General features: G+C 52.1%; 1 protein-coding gene across 2 annotated transcripts in view; it reads left to right on the forward strand.

Moving 5' to 3' along the window:
• Rrm2 (ribonucleotide reductase regulatory subunit M2) overlaps positions 1-17098 on the forward strand; it is a 28688-nt gene that overhangs the window by 6308 nt on the left and 5282 nt on the right. The window contains exons 2-5 of one of the 2 annotated variants that reach the window (XM_060366272.1): positions 15044-16120; positions 16238-16312; positions 16619-16765; positions 16967-17083. In XM_060366272.1, coding sequence (XP_060222255.1) covers positions 16022-16120; positions 16238-16312; positions 16619-16765; positions 16967-17083 — 438 coding nt within the window. In that variant the 5' untranslated portion in view covers positions 15044-16021. The remainder of the gene's footprint in view (positions 1-15043; positions 16121-16237; positions 16313-16618; positions 16766-16966; positions 17084-17098) is intronic. The other variant, XM_021661635.2, reaches the window with a different exon arrangement.

Consider the following 17098-nt stretch of genomic DNA (forward strand, 5'->3'; position numbering starts at 1 on the left):
GGCATTGACTCCTGCTATGTATGGGGAGCTGGAGACATGGGGCCAGAGCGGCCAGTAAATGGCCTTTACATAGGGCACGGGTGTCACCCACGCCTCGTGAAAGTACGCGGGCTTACGTACTTTCATTATGCTGGTATGCATGTGAAGTTCTCTTCCTGGAATTCTCCTTGGGAGCTCAGGGTAGGGTAGGATGGGGTTGGTGGAATGGGATGGGGTAGGCAGGAATTGCTAATGGATGGTATTTGAGTGGTGAAGCAGGCAAGAAGCTGGGCTCCTGGGCTCCTGGGCTCCTGGGCTCCTGGGCTCCTGGGCTCCTGGGCTCCTGGGCTCCTGGGCTCAGGAGTGAGGCCTGACCATAGGCTAGGCTAGGCTCCCTCATGTGGGAAGGCTATCCCTTCCACTGGCTCTGAGCCTCAGAAGAGGCTCTCTGCATACGACAAGCACTAGGTGCGCGTGGTAGTCTCTGCAGTTATCACCTTCCTGCGTGTCTCCTTCTCCTGGCAGGCCTGTCCCTCATCTTCCCACCACCCACCACGCAGTGGGAGATTTGGAAGCTGCACAGGATCTAGGCGCCACTGCTGACCACTGGAGGAAACTGTCTAGGCCAGACAAGAGGGGGGTGAGGGAAAGGGACAGGCTAGGTCAATTTGGCAGTTGATGATACATAATATTTATCACGAAAGTGAGCCTTGGTGATGCCACGGGCTATAGAGCATGGGGCAGAAACTAGTGTCCCGCGTGAAGCTCAATCATCCCACTGTGAAGAGCAGCATCAGTGTGGAAACTGACCTGCCCAGAAGCTCAGTTCTAGACACAGCCGGCCATGCTGCCCCAGAAAGCGGCAGAGGTGAGGAATTCCTGGTCTCGTTAGAGATCTGAGAATTGACTGCTGTGTTAATCGGCTCAGAGGAATAGAGGCCTCCAGTTAAAGCTCTGGGCTTAAGTATTAAAAAGAGTCTTGGTGCTTTGACTTGTAACTCATTAACTATTAAATCAAGTTGCCGGGCTAGGCTCCTCTGAGGTTACTCATTAATGCCTGTGAACTGTGTCCCTGGCAATGCCCCCTTTCTCCACCGGCATGATGGCGGCTGTTGTCAACCTGACAGAATCTAGAACCACCTGGAAGATGGGTGCCCCTGGGGCCTTACTGTAAATGATGCAACAAGATGCATCCTAATGGTGGGCGGGGCCAGGCCCTGGGCTGGGGGATCAGCGGAGAAAGTCGGGTGGCATGGGTGGCATTCATCGCCTCTGCTTCTCAGTTGTGGATGCCATGTGACTGGCTCCTCCTGCTGTGGCTCCCCACCTTGAGCTGTGAGCTAAAATAAAACCCTTCTCCCTTAAGTCGTCTTGGTCGGGGTGTTTTAGCACAGCAATGAGAAAAATAGCTAATTCCACCAAGCGTGGATGCTCCGTCTAGCTGACCCAGGAGGCTGCCTGCCTGCTCTCCCTTTACAGACGTTGACTTATTAAAGGGATGATAACCTCCTCCAGTTCATGGAGAGCTTGCTGTTCTGAGCTCCCCACCTCCAGCTCGCTGGGTCCTTGAGGCATGAGTAAGTTTCATAACAGGCTTAGTCTAAAACGTTCTTAGAAAGGAAAATCTGAGACCTTGTCATAATATTTTGGTGAAAAATTAATGATAGCGATAGTGACAAAATTTTCTGAATACCAAGAGAAGCGAATGTGTCTTCCTACATTCCCTTAGATCATTTCTTGTTGATTGTCTGTCTCTCTGTCTGTCTAGCAGGGTGGTCTCTCTGCTACCTGCTGGCTCATGTACCCTCCTGTCCTTTCCAGCTATAGAGGAAATCAAAATGACACCCTCTCTCCACTCAGGGCCCAACACAGTTAAAGAGTGAGTGCCGGGGACAAAAGGGCATCAAAAAGGACAGCAGCTATGGAGGCTGAGGAAATACGAGAGCCTTCCCTTCCGTCAGAGCCGCCCTCTGGATCCATAACTTTGTCCACTTCTTAGCCCAGCAAGGGTAGTTTGGGTCTCTTGGGTGCGGCGAGTAAGGCAGGATTTTACTACATAGCCCAGGCTGGCCTTGAACTTGAAATCCTCCTGAACTAGCCTCCTGAATTACAGGCCTGCCTGTGATCCCTCATGCCTCGTTTAAGGTTTGTTTGTTTGTTTATTTACTTATAATTTGATATCTATATTAATGTTACAACTACAATATCTAAATTACAAAAAATAAAAATGTAACCTTCATTTTTTTTTTTTTTAATGTATTAGTACTGTGTGTCTGTAACGTGGGTGTGAAGGCAGGCGCGGGCACACCACTGTATACAAGCGGAGGTCAGAGGACTGCTTTATGAAGCCGGCTCTCTCCTCCTCCCTTTATGTGGGTTCTAAGGCTGGAACTGCGGTCACCTGCTTCTGCCTGCTGAGCCAGTCGGCTGGCTCTCACACCATCTTTTGAAGGGCAGGTTTTTCACCATAAGTATTCATAGGAGTGTCTCAAGGAGTGAGCGTTTGTGTCCACCCAAGGGAACCATCAGTGCATAATGTAGGAAGATGGGGATTTGGGTTTTGGGGTGTTATTAGGGATGATCGAGGGCATGAAGGAGGACACCAAGAGCATGCTCTCTCCTGCTCCTCTGTCGGCCCTGTGAGGAAGCAGCAGGAAGTCTCTGTGCTGACCGGGTCCCACCGTCCAGATGTGCAGGCAGCTCAGCCTCTGGAACCGAGACTGCTGGAGAAGCTACCCAGTCTGTGGGAAGTCGCTGAAGTAGTCCAAGCTGAGTGTGTCTCAGAAGACAGGAATATTTAGACCTGAACACAGACCATGGCTCAAGGGTTAGCAGGTACAGCCTGCAAGTGAAAACCGGGACCTACTATTTTGTAAATAAAGTTTTATTGGAACACAGCCATGTACCATTTGTCAGTACCTGCTTTAGTTGACAGTCCAGCTGGCTTAAGGCTTGTTTGTTTGTTTGTTTGTGCATTTGATTTTGTGAGAGTTTTTACTTATTTTTTGAGACAGAGTACCCCAGGCTGGCCTTGAACTCATAATCCTCCTGCCACTATCTTCCAACTGGTGAGATCACAGGTGTATGTGTACTAGGATTATAGGCATTCATCACCATGCTCACCTTGGGCACAGAGGAATGAGAGAAGGCCAGAAACCCACTGGAAGTTATTTTTAATACACTTAAGAATACTTACACAAGTACATTTTGATTACTTAAACTGAAAATAAACTTACACCCGAATGAATCCAGTAGGCAAAAAAACAAAAACAAAATAAAAAAAAAAAAACCAAAGCAAAACAACAGTCTGTTTGAACAAATACACTCTCCTCCATATCTTCAGTTTCGCTCAGCTCCACACCATTTGTGAATCACGTGGGATAAGTTGAGGGGAACACAGACATGGATGACCCAGAATGCTTACTCACAGGACAGGCAGGGGCTGGCTGGTGAGGCGGCTCAGCAGGTAGGTGAAGGTGCCTGCTGCCAAGCCTGGTGACCTGAGTTTCTCCCTGGAATCCACACGGTTGACTGACCCCTGAAGGTACAGTGTACATTTACCAAGTCATGTACGGCTTACTGCATAGCTAGCTAATCCCGGAGCCCTGGATAACAAGTCAGGAGCACAGAGAGAGGTGACTTGCCTAAAGTAACCATGTGCTGTATGTTTTAGATTCGGTCTTAACTGAGGGCTATGGTCCTCTGGCCACTCTGTAATCTAATTGCCACTCTGTGACATCACGGAGTACGTTCTGTGGTCCCCATGTGAGAGACAAGTACCCTGAGGCTCACAGAGCCCAAGGACTTGGCAGCCCAGAGCTAGTCTGTGTTGGAATCGTAGGTGGTTTTACTAGGAGGTCTGTGCTTTCCTGGGGCCCTCTCCCAGCCTGAGAGCAGGGTCCTGACTCTGGCTGTGCTGTCCACCTTGGCTAAGCCACCACCATTAGCTGGCATCTATGATCTTACAAAGTCCCTGAAGCAGCGTCTTCTCCCCCTTGAGAGGATCACAGTCTACTTCCGGTTGGTTTAACCTGCTCTCCATGTGGCCACTTCTCAGGGAGTTCGTTTGCACTTGGGTGGCATCAGAACCATAATTCAGCAGGTCCTCCATTGCACCGGCCTCTGAATGGAAGTCTGAATAGTAGCTGCCTTGATGGCAAGCTCTGGTTGTCATGGTAATGGGCAATCAGGACTCTTCCAGACCCTGCAGTCAAAAGCAAAGCCACTGAGCTTGAGCTGCAAAGTTGGGGCTGCAGCGGTTGTCAGGGGTCTCGCTCTTGTCTCTGTGTTTTGCAGGATACTGGGCAAGGCAAGGAGGCGTTGGGAGCGAGTCCCCCCTTCCATCTGGTTTGCCTGCCTGGCCTCTAGCTCATATGTGGAGGCTGAGCACCTGTGGCCTGGGTGTTCCAGCGACGACCTGGGAAGGGCATCCGTTTAAGCCCTGGCGATGGCGCCTCCGTCTCAGGGAGTTTAGTCTGTAGTAACTATGAGCACCTGTTGTTCTCCCGTGTCTCTGGCATTATGCTAAGCACTGGGGATCAGAGATGAATTTGACTGACCTCCCTCTGACGGGGGGTTCTCCTGGCTGAGGGAAGGAGTGGGCAGCTGCTTGGTGGCAGCTGCTGGCAGGGAGGTGGCACGGCCCTTCTCCACTTCCATGGGGGTTAATCCTCCATCCCAAAGGAGCCCAGGATGGCCCCTCACTTTGGACCCCGCAGTCACACAGGAGAATGTCATTCTCTTGCCTCCTAGATTTCTATTTGCTTTTCTAGATTTCTAAATGATTCTATTTCATGTTATGTGTCTGAGTGCTTTGCTTGAATATGCACCCCACGCACAGAGGTCTGGAGCAGGCATTGCATCCCCTGGAAGTGTAGTTACAGACAGTTGTACTCTGTCACATGGATGCTGGGAAGTGAACCTGAGTCTTACAGATGAGCAGCCAGTATTCTTAACCATGGGGCCATCTCTTCATCCCTACTCTCTCTCTCTCTCTCTCTCTCTCTCTCTCTCTCTCTCTCTCTCTTTTTTTTTTTGGTGGTGCATACCTGTGATCCGGTAGGTGGGAGGCAGGGATTTCTTTTCTGTTCTCTTATTCCCGTATCCATGCTTACCTCACATGCCACATGCATGAGAAAGTCCCAGCAGTCTACCTTTGAAGATGACTATGGCTGCTATGGTTTTGGTGGTGCACTCCAGGGGCAGAGGCAGGCCTATCTCTGTGAGTTTGAGGCCAGCCTGGTCTATATAGTGAGACCCATCTCAAAACAAACAAACAAACAAAGCTTCTTTACAATACAAATGTGCAAATGTGTTCCTGTGTCTTCTATATAATGAGTACCATGTTGCTACCTCGGATTCTAGAGCTGTAACACCCACCCTCCAGGTTTTTGTTTTGTTGTTGTTGTTTTGTTTTTAGATCCAGTTTCTCTGGTCTGTCCTTTAGACTACAGAGAGGAAACTTGCCAAACGCCTCTCACAGGCCTTTGCTCACGCAGGCCAACAGCCCCCTCTGGTGGTCTCTAGTGGCACAGTCTTGACTGTCAGGGGCTTCGGTCTTCCGGAAGGTTGGGGGCGGCATGATCAGCAGTGGCTCTGAAGGGGCGCTCTTCTGTTCGGGTCCCATGTTCATGGAGGAGTAGGGGCTTGGGAGAGTGTTAGTGAGCTTTTGTTACTGTGACGAAATATCTGACAATAAAAGGAGACAGGCTTATCCTGACTCTGGGTTTTGGGGGTCTTCAGTCTGTGGCGGGCTAGTTCTGTCGCTTCTGGACCTGTGGTGGAGGCAGAACACCACGGTGGAGAGAGCGTGGAAGAGGGGGCGGAGATGCTCACCTCATGGAGGCAGGGGGAGGAAGGATCCAGGGACAGGATGTACAGGCATGCCCCTGTGACCTGCTTCCTTCAAGTTACGCCCCACCTCCTAACAGGCCATCCAGAAGCAGAGGGTTGCTCAATCCACTGATGAGATTGGTGTCCTCATGAACCAGGGACCTCTCACTAGCACCCCCAACTGGAGCCAAAGCTTCACTGCATGAGTCTTTCAGGGTAACGCTGAACCCACAGACAGGAAGAGAGAGAGCGACCACTACTGCCCCTCCGCAGCCTTCACTGGCTGTTCCTTCAGAGCCACCTCACTGAGTTTACTGGTGATTAGGTCCTACCTCCATCAAGACACTGAGCTCAGGGCTGTAACAGAGTCTATGAAACGAAATGCACCTGTTCCTCCCTCTAGTCTGAGGAACACCCATGGCCTGCCCATAACTGTGCAGTTGCTTCAAGATGAAGTCTGTGTGGAAACACATCTTGACAAAGGCTACATGTGTTGTATGCTCCAGGGATTAGCAATGATCTTAGCTGCTGGCCACAAGGGCCCCGGAGTGGGACACAGGCCTTAGTTGAGCAAAGAATTCTGTTCTCTCTTCTGTCTCGATGCACCATGGTGCTGGGAAGGAGAAGGTAGTGCTTTGCCTGGCAAACACAAAGTCCTGGGTTTGATCCGCAGTGCTGTTTCAGACCAGATGTCCTAGTGCATGCCCGTAATCCAGCACGTGGGGGGCAGGAGGATCAGAAGTTCAAGGCCACTCCCCATCTTGCAGTTTTGCTGCAGTCTGGGAGACATGAGATCCTCTTTCAGAAGAGGACGGGGACAAAATTCTCAAAGAGTAACTGATAAAAATCAATTGGGGCAAAGGGAGGGTCAGGAGAGAAGGTAAGCCTGCATGCTTCTCCCCTCTTCCAGAGAGGCCCAGCAGGGAGAAGGAGCAGCTTCCTTCACTCTCCTGACTTCAGCTCTCTCTACAGCTGGAGTGCCAGCACCCGAGGATGGAGTCCAGACGGTGGGTGGGCCTGGGAGTGCCAGAGAGGCGCCAGGGACAGGCCACCTGTTCTAGCCGTTGGCAAGTCCAGTGTGAGGTGAAGTGGGTTTCCTTCCTGTAGGATTTCTCTCGGGGCCTTCACTGCCAGTGAGAGAGATCCAGGAGGAGCCGGGTGGGGAAAGTTTGCAGAGCTTTTGTCTAGGAGCCCCGTGGAGGGTGAAGGAAGAGGGGAGACAGATCCCTCAGCAACATGGAGGCTGCCAAGTCATTCAGAATGGCTGCTGCTCTTGGTGCTTCTGGAAAGCAGTTTAGCCAAGGGGAGGCCACCCCAGAGGCTGTCCCTTCAGGCATGCAGAGGCAGTCTCTCAGACAGGATCTTTTAGTGAGCCTTGAGCTGGTCCCCTGGTGTGTGGCATGCTGCGGGTGGCCTCCTCCTTCTCCTTTGTTGCCCAGCCCTGACAGATGGCTGGGTGTAATGGCTTGCACCTGACAGACCACTGGCGGGAGATGGATCAATGTATTTATTTATTTATTTTTCATTAAAAAAAAAAAAAAAGCTCAGAACAAGCTACGAGACTTGGGTGCAGATGGAGAGACACACAAGAGGCCTGAAGGGAAACACACGCACCTGGTCCCGAGTGGTTCTGCTTCCTCAGAGCTGAGTGTAGCTCAAGGCCTGGAACTCAGACCGTGCTTCTGCTCTTGCTCGGAGGCTGACAAGCTACTGTGAGGCACCCTCACAATGACATTCTATTTTGGTCCTTTGAACAGAGCCTCTAAGGGAAAAGACAGCTACACTGGTGAGTGAGGTCAGCAAGGCCTGACGAGTGCCCAGTCGTTGTGAAAAACTGTGTGGGAGGGTGTCAAGGTACCTGCTCGGACTACGTAATTAATCATTTCAGTCATCAGTGCTAGGCTTCCAGGCTGGGCCCTGAAGATGTAGAGGCCAGCAGGACCCACAGACATCCTGGTGTAGAGAATGGCAAGCCTGTAACTGGGGGTTAGATGCCATCAGATGGATGTTTGGGGAATATTCTGGAGGGCAAAGGGCACCTGTGTCAGTGGATCTTAAGGCTCTTGGTTATCAGAACTTGCATTGAGGTAGACAAATACTGCATGTCCTACTTAGGGTTCCTATTGCTATGATGAAACACCATGACCAAAGCAAGTTGGGGAGGAAAGGGTTTATTTGGCTTACACTTCCGCATCACAGTCTGTCACTGAAGGAAGTCGGGACAGGAACTCAAACAGGGCAGGAACCTGGAGGCAGGAGCTGATGCAGAGGCCACGAAGGGTGCTGCTTACTGGCTTGCTCCTCAGGCTGACTCAGCCTGCTTTCTTATAGAACCCTGGGTCACCGGCCCAGAGATGGCACCGCCCACAGTGGGCTGGGCCCTCCCCCAGCAATCACTAAGAAAATGCTCTATGGGTTTGCCTACAGCCCAATTTTATGGAGGCCTTTTCTCATTTGGGGTGTCCTCCTATCAGATGACTCTTTATGAAGTTGACATGAAGTCAGCCAGCACACTGCATGAAAGGAGGCTGGCACTGGTGAGGAAACTGAAGAAGCTGGCTCGGAAAGTCAACAGGAACCAAGACAACCTGAGCAGCAGAGAATCCGGAATGCATCAGAGCCATGCCTTGGGGGCTGGGAGATGGCTCAGCAGTTAAGAATACATACTGAGTCCAGGGGACCCGAGCTTCCCAGCGACCACACCAGGTGTCTATAACTCTAGCTCCAGGCCAGGGCCTCTACAGAACCTGCAGCCATGCACACACACACTTACACAAAATTAAAACTAATGAAAATGAATCTTTAAAAAAAAAGCCATGCCTCAAGGCCATCTGCTCAGGACCCTTGTGTGCCCTCATTCTCTTCTTCAACATGACACAAGCTAGAGTCATCTAGGGAGAGGAAACCTCGAGTGAGAAAAATGCCTCCATCAGATGGGCCTGTAAGCACATCTGTACAGCATTTTTCTGATTGAGTAAATGGGTAGGTGGGTGGGTGAGTGAGTGGGTGATGGAGTGGGTGAGTGGGTGATTGAGTGGGTGGGTGGGTGATTGAGTGGGTGAGTGGGTGGGTGGGTGATTGAGTGGGTGAGTGGGTGGGTGATTGAGTGGGTAAGTGGGTGATTGAGTGGGTGGGTGAGTGAGTGGGTGATTGAGTGGGTGAGTGGGTGAGTGGGTGAGTGAGTGGGTGATTGAGTGGGTGAGTGGGTGGGTGGGTGAGTGATTGAGTGGGTGAGTGAATGAGTGGGTGGGTGATTGAGTGGGTGAGTGGATGGGTGGGTGAGTGAGTGGGTGAGTGGGTGATTGAGTGGGTGGGTGAGTGAGTGGGTGGGTGATTGAGTGGGTGAGTGAGTGGGTGAGTGGATGGGTGGGTGATTTAGTGGGTGGGTGGGTGATTGAGTGGGTGAGTCGGTGGGTGGGTGATTGAGTGGGTGGGTGGGTGGGTGACTGAGTGAGTGATCGGGGTAGGAAGGCTCAACCCACTGTGCAGAAGGTCACACCCGTGCAGGTGGTCCCTGCTTGTCTAAGGAGGCAGGCTGAGCAAGCTGTACGCAGCACTCCTCCATGATCTCTGCTTCTGTTCCTGCCTCGACCTCCCTCAATGAAGGACTGTGACCTGGGATGTATACTTCAAACAGGCCCTTTCCTCCCCAGCTTGCTTGGTCACGGCATTTTCATCACAGCGATAGGGACCCTAACCAGGACAGCCCACCACTGCCATTGCTGCCCCTGGACGCCTGTCTCTCTGTTAGGAGTGTTTCCATCACGACACCCCCCCCCAGAGCGGGGAAGGGGTGCCCTTCCCGCAGAGGCAATGTCCAGGTGATGATGTCCCCCTGGCTGGCCCAGCTAATTGCTGGGCAGGAAGAGCTCTCGTGCTTCCACAATGGGATGTGGGGGTGGCGTGTGGAAGCCAGCAGACATGGAACGGGCGAACGTGCACACAACACACACAAAGGAAAAAAACCCACACGTTTCTGGTTAACTCAAACAGCAGGGGTTTAGTTGTTTCTTTGTTCCTTTCTACCCCGGGCACGGGTTGGTTTCTTCACAGGAAGCGTGAAATAAAGGTTAATGTGAAGGTCTACTAACTCTGAGCTTCCAAAGCACGTGTGTGCTCTTTCGTCACTGATGGCTGCAAGCTCCTTATGAGCAAGAACAGCATTTCCTTTTGTGGGGGATGGGCCTCGCTGTGCAGCCCCAACCTGCTGGAACTTACTGTGTAGACCAAGTTGGCCTCAAACTTTACGGAGACCTGCCTGCCTCTGCCTCCCAGATGGAATGCTGGGGTTAAAGGTGAGTGCTGTCATGCGTGTTCACTCCTGCCATTTTTTTTTTACCTGCGGCCGTGCCCCATCAATAAGGGCTCAGCTGACACGTGACTACAGTGCTATGGGCCTCGTTCACGGATGTACTGTGACACTGCGCAGCGCTGGTGGAAGCCTGCCCCTGACACTGAGGGGGCTGAGGAAGCATGCACAGAGGAAGGTGCCAGTGGTCACAGGGCACGGGAAGGTGAACGGGACAAAAGGATGGAGGGGATAAAACACCAGCCATGTGCTTGAGGAGCCGGTTATTTGCTTATTATTTTTTTCTATGTGGCCAGTTTATGTAAGTGTACTGATGTTGGAAGCCTCACTGAGGTGACATTTGAGTGGAGACTTGAAGGAGGTAGGGAAGGAGGGGACAGTTGCCAGAGTCCTTCCGGAAGCTGTGTCTGGGGCTCAGGGAGCATCTGGAGAGGAGGAGGCAAGGGCCTGGGTTTGGGATAGATGCGTGGGCCTAGAAAGGACTTAGATGTGTGCTTGATGGGAGTGGAACCCAGGTATCTGACCTCTGGAGCTGTGCCTTTCCCACAATGCTGTCTGTCTGTCCACTCCCAGGGACACTGCCCTACTGCCTGGAACTATTTCCCCCCGCCCAAGCGTGGTTCTCCTGAGTCACCTCAGTATCTCTCCAGCCCCGCAGTACTCAGCTGTGGGCCCAGCCCAGATAATAAGCCCGTCAGTGCTAACCCTTCCAGGAGGCTGCCAGGCCTCTGGGGACTGTGGACGGTGGGGAGCAGGGGCCTTGGAGAACCTGGGAAAAGGCTCACACCGACACAACAGCTTCCCGCAACTTGCTAGATACCACACAGCCTGCCTCACTTCAGACACCAAGCTGTTGAACATTAATAACCCACTCAGGGAAGAAAGACCAGACATTGATTATTACTGTGTGCTCAGCATTCGGTTTGGGGCTCAAAGTCAGGTGGCGGGGCTTGTGGGGCAAGTTCCCTTGCTGCTGGGCCATCTTGCTGGTCCCACTTTCCACGAGGGAGGCGAAGCAGCGTACCGAGTCCACGCCAGGAGAGCAGGAATTCTGTAGGAGCCTGCAGACTCCAGAGTGCTGACTTAGACCCTGGCCCCATCTTTCCTCCGGGAAATCTGACCTCTTAAGCTTTTTCAGTGTTTTCCATCGGAGGGGCCTGTGACACATGGCAGGTATGAGTGACAATTTTGTCTCAAATTCTATGCCGTCACCCCATTAAAATGCCTCTACAAAGTCCATGCTCACAACCACCCGTCACCCCAGTTCCAGGGGACTCTGACCTCCCAGGCACCGGGCACACACGCACACAGATACAATGTTTAATACACACAAAAAATACACAGACCTAAAAAAAAAAATTAAAAGTTCATGCTGAGCTGATAGGTGACAAATGCCTTTAATCCCAGCAGAAGCAGGAGGATCTCTGAGTTCAAGGCTGGCCTGGTCTACAGATCCAGATCCAGGACAGGCAGGGCTGCACAGAGACACAAAAACCAACACCAACACCAAAAAATCCAAAACCAAAACCAAACAAGAAAGGAAGTGAGAGAGAAAAAGAAAGAAAGAAAAATAGATAGATAGATAGATAGATAGATAGATAGACAGATAGATAGACAGACAGATCCCGAGGGACTGGGTCAAGGGCATCTGGTGAATGAGTAGCTAGGACATTCCCACCCCCCACTCCCCTGTAGGGCCTCTCATTCCATCACACTGATCTCTTGCAGCCACGCTTCTGGGAAGTTCATCATTGCATCACTGCAAGGCTCATCTTCCTGGTGTTTGGCTTTTACTGCCTCCTACCTAACTGTTCAGCTGAGTGGGTGGTCAGAGTGCCCGCAGCAGTTTTATCTGTCCAAATCCGCCTTTGCCCTTCCATCCTCCCCTCGGGTGGTGGCATTTCCATCCTACTTGCCAATCTTTGTATAGGTAGTTCCAGGTCCTCTAGTTCAGAATAACTTTGAAGTTCAACCCCTCCCCCACCCCATGAACACACACACACACACACACACACACACACATACACACACCTTGTATTAAGAAAGAAGTTAAGGGCAGACACTCAGCAGAGTGCTAGTTCCCAGCACTGTATGAACCAGGTATATGTAACCAGGCAGAGTGGCACACACCTGTGATCTGCACACAGAGGGGTGAAGACAAGAAGAACAGAGGTTCGGGGTCATGACAAAGGTCAGCTAGGTCAAAGGCTGGCCTGAGATTCATAAGGTCCTGTCTTAAATGAACAAAGATTTTTTTAATAGACCAAGGTGTTCTGGGTAGAGAGATGACTTAGCGGTTAGGAGCACATGATGCTCTAGCAGAGGACCTGGGTTCAGTTCTCAGCACCAACATGGTGGCTCCCAGAGGCTATTAAATCCAGTTCCAGGGGACCCAACACCGTCTTCTGGCCTCTTCAGGCATACATACGTATGCAGGCAAAACACTCAGACACATAAAAGTAAGTGTGTGATCTGTAAGCTGGACATAGTGATACAAACCTTTGATGCCAGAAGGCAGGGGCAGGCAAATGTTTGCGAGCTCAATCAGCCTGGTCTACGTAAGGAGTTCCAGGCTAGCCAGGGCTACATAGTGAGACCCTGCTTTAAAAAAAAAAAAAAAAAAAATTGCTACTCAGCACTTCAACAGGTTGATCCTAAAAGTAAAGCTATTTTCTAACATCACAACGCTATGTTTGTACCTAAGGAAAAGAACATGTCTCAGTATCGTCTAGTATTCAGTTGTGAAGGAAATACAAGTTGCCAAGATCAACCTGGGGTTGCTTGTGTCAGCCCTAGCCAGCAAACGAAGCCATTGGTCACGAAGGAGGTGCCCCTACAGTCACAGCCTGTGCTGCCAGAGCCACGAGCCTGCACAGAAAGTACCCGTGCAAGTACGTCTGTGGCAAGTGGACCTCGGCCCCCAGCTGAGGTCACTTATTGTTAGTCACTCACTGTCTTAATAATGTTTGACCGTGCCCTAGGGTAGAAAAGGATGTTGGAGCTCCTGGAACTATAATTTTGGATGGTTGTGAGCCACCATGTGGGTGATGGGCTCCAAACCCAGGTCCTTTGAGAGAGCAGTAAGTTTTCATGACTCTCCTGCTTCCTAAATTATTTTCTTTATTTATTGATTTACTTAGAGATAGGGTCTCACTAGGTAGCCTAAACAGGCCTGGCGCTTACTATGCAGACCAGGCTAGCCTCAAAATCAGAGATCCACTACCTGCTTCTGCCTCCCCGTGCTGGGATTAAAGGTGCATGCCATCTTGCCCTGCTCTCTCTTTCTGTACTTTTGGGAGCGTTCCTAATAAAAATGTATTTCGCTGGGAGTAAGAGTAAATGCCACCATCCTCAGGCATAAGTCACTTTCAAGTGCTATGAAGAAAGCAATGAACTTTACATCTGTACAGAAAAGAACAAGGAAAACTGCAAATAGGAAAACAGCAAATGGACACTGGTGAGTGAAACCTGGACAGCCCAATTTTTCTTGCTTTTAAAAAAATTTGTTTTTGGTACAGGGCCTCTCTTCGTAGTCCTGTCTGTCCTAGAATTCAATTATGTAGACGTGGCTGGCCTTGAACTTAGAAATCTGCTTGCCTCTGTCTTCCAAGCTGTGCCATCATGCCCTGCTTCCTTTTTCTGTATGTTGGGAACATTCTTAATAAAAAGGTGTGTCTGGTAAGTGACAGCAGTGAGGCCTAAGCTTATGAGTTCCATCCCTGGGACCCCGCAGAAAAGAAGAAAACCAGCTTCCACAAATGGGCCTCTGACCTTCACACTAGTCCATTTCCTCTCTCTCTCTCTCTCTCTCTCTCTCTCTCTCTCTCACACACACACACACACACACACACACACACACACACATAAACTCAAACACACACAGAGGAGTCAGACAGGTGGTTCGATTCAAGGTGCTGTGGGACCGTGGCTAGTTTCCAGGCCTCTCCAGCCTTTCCTCCCTTACCTATGAAACAGGCCTAGAGCGAGCCATTTCCCCGTTTCATCTGGATTAAGAACGTACACAGCCTGGCCCAGCTGTGCTGCGGCTGTGGGTGCTGTGCCTATTTTTACGTCAGTCTGATGCCGACAGCTGAGTGGATTTGGGTGAAGCACAGGATCTCACCCGGGACTCCACCTCCGGTCCCCTTAAAGCCGCTGTGACCCAGATCTGGGAGTGACCACCCAGCGCGGGCTGAGGAGATGGGCGGGGCTTGCGATATTCGGATTGAAGCGGAGCCGACCAATCACGAAGCAAAGGTCAAAGCGGGCCTCTGAGGCAGGGGAGCAGCTCCAGAAAGGTCCCGGCACCCAGGGAGCAGAGGCGGAGCTGCCCACCTAGCTCAGCCCGCTTGGCGGGAAGAGGCACTTGGAGGTTGAAGTCCCGGAGGGGAGAATGGCGGCGAGCTTCTCCCTCCTTCTTCGGTGCCTGAGTATTATTTTAGTAAGCAGGACCTCGTACTAAATACACCAGGAATTAGATCAACCAAAGGCAGCTAGCCCCGACACACTGATAACTGAGAAGCAGAATGTGAATTAGGTACTATGTTTAAAAAAACCAAACCTGATAATTTTGCTAGAAGCGATAAGTTTGTTAATCAAACCATTAGCAAAAAATATTTATCGATATGGCCCAGTTGGTTTAGCATGGAAGAAGTCCCAGGTGTTGTCCTCAGCACCCTATAAGTCGATCAGCGGTAGGCGCAAGCTGTGACCTTAGCATTTGGGAGCTGGAGGCAGGAGGATCAGATCAAGGTCAAGGAGGATAAGTTCGGTTTTGGTGGGGGGCGGGGAACGACACTGGTCTGTGTGGGAGACTGACCAGGTCTGCTATCTGCTTCAAAGTATTTATATCTTAGAAACTAAATTGCCTGCCTAAAGTTTGATGCCACTTTTTGTTCAGTGAGTTTTTTCTTACATCTACAGTGAGAGAGAGCTCAGGATATTGCGGTGAAGCGGAGAGGAGGCTCTCACCCTGACTTAAACGTTTGTCCTAGGAGGATCCCTGGTGCGTCCCTTCTGTCTACTTAGCTCTGGTATCTTGGACCCCAGAGGGCATATCAGAGAGCAGCCATCTACAAAACCAGAAGAAAACTGAGTTCCTGTCTCCACCCTCACCACAGGAATTTTCAGATTCGTCTTCCCACTATTGGACGCCCAGGGCAGTCGTAAAATGAATGTATGACTCCTCATCATCTCCTGAACTTTCTGGAATTCTTGTTCGGTTTGCAACTTGTTTTGAAAGTGGGGCAGGGAGGACAAGGGGCCTGACAGATGCGGCGGGGTGGAAAGCGGCACCCAAGGCCGCTTCCGCACCCCTTAGTGAGTGGGAAGGCTTGCGGCGGATCGCAGGTTTTTTTTAAGGCCTCCCCACTCTTAAATCTCACAGGGACGGTGCGATTCCGAGTCCTATGACTCGGGGGTCCCGAATCTTTAGGGAACCAGGTCACAAGACTGGAGAATGCGGGGCTCAGCCGCCCCTGGCCGGGTGCCCCGCACTCCTCAGACCGGGGACGCACAGACAGTCAAGGCGACGTGTCCCAGAGGTCCGCAGCCTTCCCCCACCCTCGGCACCGACCTCGGCGGCAACGCCCCGCGCCGCACGGTGCTTTGCCAATCGCCGAGCCTCTCCCAGGCCCAAACGGTTCCGGCCCCGCGAGCGCCCGCGCGCTCCAGGGCGGCGCAGGCTCCGGGAAGGTCTTTGTGCGTAAAGGCCGGCGGCGCGACTCAAATCTCCCGCGCTCGGCGGGGCCGGGCGCGTCCAATGGGAGGCCGGACCACGCCCCCTCCGCAGCGCGCGGCTGGCCAGGCATTTAAAGGACGCGGGCGCGGGGAACCCGCCAGTGCCCGGGTTCCAGCTGCCCCTCCGCCTCTCGCCAGTCTCCGCCGCCGCTCCCGCTCGCCATGCTCTCCGTCCGCGTCCCGCTCGCCACCATCGCTGACCAGCAGCAGCTGCAGCTGTCGCCGCTGAAGCGGCTCAGCCTGGCCGACAAGGAGAACACGGTGAGCGCGGCCCCGGGGCCCGCGGGACTGGGGGTTGCCCTGGCGGGACCGAGCCAGGAGGGTGGAGGAGGTGGAGGGCTCCCGCCGTCGCCGCTCACGCACGCGTGTCGCCCTCAGCCCCCGACCCTCAGCGGGACCCGCGTCTTGGCCAGCAAGGCCGCGAGGAGAATCTTCCAGGACCCCGCCGAGCTGGTGAGTGGTCCGTGCGGGGCTGGGGGAGCTGCCGTCAGGGGGCGCGCATTGGCGCCAAAGCTGCATTGTCCGAGCTGCCGCGCATCTCTTTCCCGCCAACGTGTCTCCTTAAGAGTGGCCTGCTTGGGTCGGCCTGCCTATCAGTGCCTCCCTGCTAGGAGGGTAACAGTAGCAAGCAACGAGACAGCTAACCACACGTAAAGAAATTGCCCATCCTTGAAAGTACCTGATCGGATGGGTGAGGCGCTGGCAGTTTTCATATTGTTCACTTGGCCTTTGGGGGTGGTGGTTTTTCTCACCTAACAGGAAACTAAAGTACCCGCCAACCCCAGCGTTGAGGATGAGCCGTTACTGAGAGAAAACCCCCGCCGCTTCGTTGTCTTTCCCATCGAATACCATGATATCTGGCAGATGTACAAGAAAGCCGAGGCCTCCTTCTGGACGGCTGAAGAGGTAATCATTCAGCACTTGCCGGGACAGGGTTCCTGCAGGGCCACCACAACTTTTAAGATGAGCCTAGATTCCAGTTGGGAATGGCTGCTCACTGAGATAGCAGGTGTTCTCATGAGCAAAGGGGATTTTGGATGTGGAGTGTGTGAGAGATGGGGGGTCACTTCTGCATACCCGCTAAAATTGTGAGTTTCCCAACTTCAGGTGGACCTTTCCAAGGATATTCAGCACTGGGAAGCTCTGAAACCCGACGAGAGACATTTTATATCTCATGTTCTGGCTTTCTTTGCGGCAAGTGATGGCATAGTCAATGAAAACCTGGTGAGTCTTCCTGAA

Source organism: Meriones unguiculatus, chromosome 1 (assembly GCF_030254825.1).
Source record: "Meriones unguiculatus strain TT.TT164.6M chromosome 1, Bangor_MerUng_6.1, whole genome shotgun sequence".
Classification (NCBI taxonomy): Eukaryota; Metazoa; Chordata; class Mammalia; order Rodentia; family Muridae; genus Meriones; species Meriones unguiculatus.